The sequence below is a fragment of the Mastacembelus armatus genome, chromosome 5, assembly GCF_900324485.2.
Source record: "Mastacembelus armatus chromosome 5, fMasArm1.2, whole genome shotgun sequence".
Taxonomy (NCBI): Eukaryota; Metazoa; Chordata; class Actinopteri; order Synbranchiformes; family Mastacembelidae; genus Mastacembelus; species Mastacembelus armatus.
The window spans coordinates 11,594,058-11,601,175 of record NC_046637.1 but is presented as its reverse complement, the minus strand read 5'-3'; the positions used below and the strand labels follow the sequence as shown (position 1 = coordinate 11,601,175).

The 7,118-nt window shown below is 34.3% G+C and overlaps 1 protein-coding gene across 1 annotated transcript; it reads right to left on the bottom strand.

The window, feature by feature from the left end:
- Positions 1–1,292: 1,292 nt before the first annotated feature.
- LOC113131058 (tumor necrosis factor receptor superfamily member 4) lies at positions 1,293–6,259 on the bottom strand. The gene is made up of 7 exons (XM_026308110.1): positions 6,010–6,259; positions 5,728–5,844; positions 5,322–5,456; positions 5,177–5,243; positions 4,822–5,054; positions 4,630–4,734; positions 1,293–3,275 (listed from the first exon to the last, which is right to left on the bottom strand). The coding sequence occupies exons 1-7, from the start codon at positions 6,095–6,097 to the stop codon at positions 3,190–3,192; spliced, it is 831 nt and encodes a 276-aa protein (XP_026163895.1). The 5' UTR covers positions 6,098–6,259; the 3' UTR covers positions 1,293–3,189.
- Positions 6,260–7,118: the final 859 nt, after the last annotated feature.

The window sequence follows — 7,118 nt, the reverse complement described above, 5'->3', positions numbered from 1 at the left end:
GGAATCTAATATTTAATGGAAAACACAATTTATTTGTTAATCATAAGGTATTAATTAAAACTAAAATAAAAACTCTTGTTTCTTATCAAGGTGTCATTGGCTCCAGGGAAATAGAGATGAATCATCTGTATTCCTTGAGCTAGCCAGAGGTTAAATAGGCTGTTGAATGAGTACTACTAGACAACTAAAGCTGAACCAGGCACTTCAACAGAATAGTCATCAAAAGTGTGATTCCATTCTGGCATCTTTATTTGTATGGACTTGGTGTACTATTTAATTTGGTAGAAGCATGTGACTGTCAATCTCAGATTATAACACAATACATAATTACATCATGTGGTTTAGTAGCATCCCAGAGACATTTAGACTTTGCTTTCTGCCAGTCACACGATATCACAACCGCATGGTCGTCTGATTGAAACCTCCATCAGGTTGTGACATAAGGGCAAAAGTACTTCTACGTAGCTCGTTGAGATAGTCAGGGGGTTGTCAGTGTGAGTTGTCACTGTATTGCCACAAAAGGCAACATAGACACTTGGATTTCCCTTTAAAGCTGTACTGCAGAGAAGCGCCACCCACTCAGTGGTGGTTGATCATAAATGAAAAACGCATGTGCTGTAGCTGAGTCTTCATTGTGGTAATGTAAAAGTTTGTTGAAGGTTGTGACATTTAATGACATTAAATATAAAACATCTATAGCACTCGAGACATTCTTCTTCTCTAAAATCTAACAATCAGAACTAGCATGGAGAACACAATGCCAATAAAAGAGTATTCACCTCTTTCAAAGTTTTTGTGTTTTATCATTGTGTTAAAGGTGCACACGGAGCTGTGTGAACTGAGCTGGGTGCCCCTAATTATTGTCACTTGAGACAGCAATGATTGGGCTCTGAAAATGAAAACATTCTGGATGTGTGGAATTAGAAAGAAGTGAGCTTAGCAGATTTTTTATTTTTCAAAATAAATTACAAAAACAAATTGTCATTTTCATGATAGCAATATAACCCTCTGAAAAAAATGTTAAGTGCTGTAAGAAACAAAGCATAATAATCACAATAACATATCAATGTGACATTTTCACTTCGCTGTGAAAGGTTGATTGGTAATAATGTCTGGAGCACAACTGGGCAAAAGGTTGCCTGAATTTCTACAACAAAGAATGTAATCAAGACATAAGATATTATCACCTTCACAGAATCACATTATATCATTAACAGATAGAGTAATATGTAAAAAAATATATAAAACAATGGTTAAAATATGTATATGTGTTTTATTTTTTGTTGGTGACATTTATTTTTGTTACTCAATCAGTAAAGCTGCTTTTCTTTACAAGCTGTTTCTGCGTAACCCATGGGTTTGGTTCATGTACTGTGTATTTCTTTGAAACCACACACCAACTTCCTGAATCACTGACATTTACTGAAAGCATTTGCAAAACCTGTTTCCAATGTATAGTATGTACATACACTCTGCAACAACTGCATACTCAGTTAGTTTAGTTGTACAGACATCCAAGTTTAATTAGGTGATGTGTATTCAAATAGTAACAAACATAGAACATCTGCTCTGTAGAGTTACAGTTCTGAGTTACTTGTGCTTTATTTAGGTGCTTGTATTTTATGATATTTTACTCCACAGCAAGTATTGTACTTTATTGTACTTTACACACTTTTTGCATTTTTAATTGCTCTCACACATTAAGTCTTTGCATAAATACATTAGTACATGGATGATAGTAGAAAAAATAAAAATAAAAAAACAACAATACAACAAAATACAACAGATGATAGTTAAACTGGTGACATCACTGATTACGGGTGGTGGTAACCCCTAGGTTGCTAACCACAGGAGTAAACTATCTGATGGTATATAACTGCAATACTACTACTACTTCTGATACTATTACTAATAATGATAATAATAATGTTTTTTCGTCTGCAGAATGTGTAATTTTACTTTTGATATCCACCTATATTTTACTGCAAATACCTCTGTTTTTTGTTGTTTGTTTGTTTGTTTTCTTTTTACTTTTACTAAAGTGGGAATTTTAATGCAAGACTTTTAATTGTAAGGTCTTTTTTAACATTGTTTCTTTTATATTTTCACTTAAGTAAAGATTCTTTATATTGCATTATGTCTACCACTTTTAAATACAATAAGAAATGTTAGCTCATTTCTTTTCCAAGTAGGTCCTACTGCTACTATTATAGTTTGAGTCAGTGAGGAACATGTCAAGCTACCTCCTTGTTTATGTAATTTGTTAGTGAAACATAAATGAATGAAAATAACAAGGGCATGCTTTCATAACTCCTCTCTCTGCACTAGGGAAAGTCTCCAGTGAGGTATATACAACATGAAAGTGTTCACATTTACTACCTAAATCTTTCCAATGGCTGAAATGACAAGATGAAAGGAAGTGTCTTTCAGTGGGAGAAGGAAGCACATTTAAGTCCACAAGGGGAACTCCCCTAGCCCCAACTGCAAAAAGCATGTTACCACCATTGTTTTCAGCTTAAGAAACCTGTTACTGTTGGAACAAAGCCGAAACATAAATCATGACAAAAATAGATACAGGAAGACTGAGTTTCAGTATTTTCAGTATTTCATTTTAAGATGAATGTGTGGTATCGATTGTTACTAGTTTTACTATAATACCATTCATACTACATAGTTCTCAGAGGTTTGTCGTCATATCATAAGGACTAAAAAAGCAGCAAAAACATTTATATGGCAGTTGTATGTGCATGTTAGCAAAAATAAGGATCTTTTGTAAATAGTTGGCTATGAAACATTTAGTTGCATGATCTCTGAGGTCATTATACAAAAATCTTCATATTTTCACACATAGACAATTGAGTACAATTCTTCTACTAAACAAGGCATAACCACTTAAGTAAAAAACATTATATTTAATTACTTAAGTTTAAAATGGTTTACACTTGAATGAAAATGTGAGGTATGATACATACAAATGTTTAAAATACTTCACCCAATAATATATATTGTATATTCTACCAGAACAAACAAAAGTCAAATATTGACCACACTGCAGTTTGCGAATACATGTATTTGTAATGTAAAATCAAAGATAAAAGTACAATATGTATGCCTGAAATTATATATATAATGACTATCTGATCTATTCACAGTATTATTTGACAGATTCATGTCATGGAAAGTTTCACCTTAGGGCTCCAGTGCATTTAGTTTAAGAGAGGACAGACTGCCATCACCACTTTCCTCGACTGGCCTTCGACAGAGTGAGTCCCTTGCTGTAAGCAAACATCAAAGTATAATTCATTAAAAAGTTTGTATTAAAACACACTGTATATTCACAAATAATATCCAATGATCTATGTCTTTTTGTCATTTTAAAAGAGTTGGGCACATTTAGTAAAAAGCAAAGTGCAAAGAGGAAGGTGGGCAAACATATAAGCTGAGAAGTAATGCCTTTCACCTTTCAGCCTGCTTAACATTTAAAAAAGCATATTGATGGGAATTTGCTTGTTCGCTTTCTTACCAGGAGGTAGATGAGATGACCTTCTAAGTCTGTACAGTATTAATGAAATTAGAGCCAGCAGCTGGTTACCTTAACTTACCATTTACGCTTAGATGTGCTTTCAAAAAAGTTATATTAATAAACCTTCGACACAAAAATGTGCATAAGTGCATCGAAGGGTTAAGACTGAAAACATGAAGAAACAACTCGCCTGTCTTTTTCTAAAGGTAACAAACCTAAGTCTAAAGTTCCCTATTTAACATGTTTTATTGTTTGTTCAATCTACAAGAACTGTGGCAATATAAAAAGTGTGGGGTGGCGTCACACCCAGACGCTGGGCAGTTATTGTACTTTTAAAAAAAATAGTCTGACATCTAACCTCTCACAACAATATAACGTCGTTATTTCCCCTTTGGCTTTTAATTATCCATTTATTCATCCATCCATTCAGCTGATACTGGGTGACAGGATAGGTGCACCCTGAACAGATCGCCAGTGTATCGCAGGGTTGACACATAGAGCCAGACAAACTCACATCAATACCTATTTAGGCAATTTAGACTCACCAATCAATCTAACCTACATGTGTCTGGAATAGGGTATTCTCATATATTGATTCTTTGTCGGGTATCTTTTGCATTAGATATACAAATAAACAGGTGACTGGCCAAACCTTAACCCTAACCTGGAGGGCTTTCTGGAGAAAACACTGTTCATCTGTGTCTAAATTAACCCTAACCCTAACCTAATCACATTTTTTGTCTTTAAACCTAACCAGGTAGTTTGTATTCTTAAACATAAGCACAAAGCTGTTGTTTATGAGTTACATATAGATTTAGCAACTAAACTAAGCCCATAACTCTGAAACTTAGTCACTTTGTTTCCGCACAGTGCCCTTTTGCATCTCATGGCTTTTTCTGATGCTGTGTCTGTTTTTTTCACTATGTAACGCAGTGAGATGAGAACAAGTTGGTTTAGACTGTGGGAGGAAGCTGGATTATTGTGAGAAAATCCACCCAGACATGGGGAGCATGGTATCGATCTTCTTATCTAACTCTACGCAAGAAACCATATACTGAGCTATACGTTCCAAAATGTCAGATTTGGTTTATAATCCTACTGCATACTTTGTATTGTTGGTTTTCTCTTCACACAAGGTGTAATGTGCAGCTTGCAGGTCACCACAGTCAGTATAAGTAGTCCAATAATACCAAATAGAAGGAGGGCCACATCTGAACAACAAAAGCAAGCTACAAGTTACTTATCATTACTTTTTAATTTGAGGTTGTGTCTTAAAAAGATAGCAGGAAATGTTTTACCAGTGTGGTTGCCATCAGAGGGGATAGTATCCGCATCCTTTTTTGTGATGATATTCACTCTTGTAGAAACAGTGGTGGTTGTTGTGCGAGTAGTCTGAGTTGGGGTCTTCCTTTGTGGGCGGAAGGATGTTGATCGTGTAATGTAGGGTGTAGTAATATCAAGGTTACTTTTTACCTCATTACAAATGACATCTGAGGTGCTAGTTCCAGAAATATTCACTCCTGATTTACATCTGTAGGAAAATAGATAAAAGATTTTAAAAAGCTACAAACAGATATCTATGGACACTGTTGAGCTCATATTTGTTGTATATAGGTAGAGTGTTTCAAAAACAATCAAATACAGTGAACATACTCTCTCCATTTTTGACAAGGGATGTTGATTTGATTGGTAAAATATCCATCCTCACATTTTGCACATACTGGAGAGGAAATAAAATGAATCATTAAAATGGCGATTTCTTTGACATCTTGCATCTGGTAGTGTATGTTCTATCCACCTCCATCTTTTAGTCCAAATCCAATGTCACATTTGCAAGTGGAAGAAATGCCGAGCCAGGGAACAAATTGTCCACGGCACTCACACTGGGTGTCTGTCTCTTTTGTGCACTGCTTCCTAACAACACTTCCACGGTCTGTAAAAAAAATAAATTAAATTGTTTACTAAATAAAGGTTGAAACTTGAAAACCAGTCACTTCATCTGCAAACTACCCAAGGGGGAACACAGGGTAGACAAAAAATAGCAAGCAAAGTTCTGGTTCAATGAACAGAGTCATTGGAAATTCTGTAAAATAACATATTGTAGATTATTGAGCTGCTATTTATAGTAATGTTTGTTATTTTGTGTGTTTGTTTGTTTGACTCGTTTCTTGTAAAATATATCATACCAAAGTTTCAACACTTACTTTCTTCACACCGTGTACATGGTTTGCACATCTGGGAGTAATTTTCTTCAGGCTGGTAAAATTCATCAGGACACATTTGACAAACTTGTCTGCCTTGTGTTATATATAATCTTTGACCTTGACAACGTTAAAAGAAACAACATACTTCAGTCAGAGTGACAAACTACACTTAAGCACATGACAAAAAAAACCCCAAAACTGACAAAGACAAAAAAATATATTCTTTGGGATTTTACATAATGAGGATTATATATGGCATTCTATAAGAAAGTCATACTTTACCTTTTGGGCATTTCTTAGCATCTGAATCAACAAAGAGTTCAACAAAAAAAAAAGCAAATATAAGCAATTTGGGCAGAACCATATTCATTACTTCAGAGCTGTCAGGAGCGTGTTTCCTCTGTGAGATGCCACAAAGAGTGAGAGCGACAGAAACAAACCGGAAAAGGAATCACCACGGCTGACATGCATAACACCTGTAAATCAGGCTACACCTCAGCCTGCAATGACAATGGAAAAGCATGAGATAAATAATAAGGCTAATAACAATTTACAAGTTATATACATTATGTTTCATTCTGTCCATGTGTTATCTATTTTTAAATCAGCAGAAAATTTCAGTTTAACAGATCTTTGAATATTGTAGTGAAATAATTGACAGGTTTTTTCCAATGCATATTCTGAAACCCACAGAATATGATACAGCAGGGACAGTTTACAGAAAGGTGACTGATTTCTTTTATGTCAACAAAAAGGTGGTTTAATTGTTGATTAATAAAATACAATGTTAATGCAAGGTTCACTTACTATAGCTACTATATTTTAAAAAAAAAAACTCTTCCTGGGTGGAGATAATGATGTATATGCGTTTGAAACTCTTGAAAAATCTAACATCTGGATACCGAGTTACTACTCTTTCTAGGGTCAAGAGCAAACTTAACTTTCAACAATTTGTATCTATTTACCATGTTATTATTTTCTTAAAATTGAGCTTTATTACAAAAAATGTTAGACAATATGTGTTAGTGTAATAGAATTTTTTATTCTTTTACCCCTGACTTCGGGTCATGAAACACAAAAATAATAATTAATGACATTCACTGTAATTTAAACAACAGAGGCACCTACTATATGGATCTCTGCATAGATGTGATGTGTGTAAACAAAGATGCAGCTATGATGGACTCTCTCAGATGAATGTATATGGATGAATGTGGATAAATGTATGATTGTAAATGCAGAATTTTGGCTCAGGTAAGCTCTCTTTGTGGATCTTTTATTAAATTAAAAAAAGAATAGGCTTCCTGTCAAAATTTTGGACACATCCTCTTAACTGTGAATTCATTGTTTATTTTTTACGTTGTAGATTAATACAGGTCATCAAAAATATT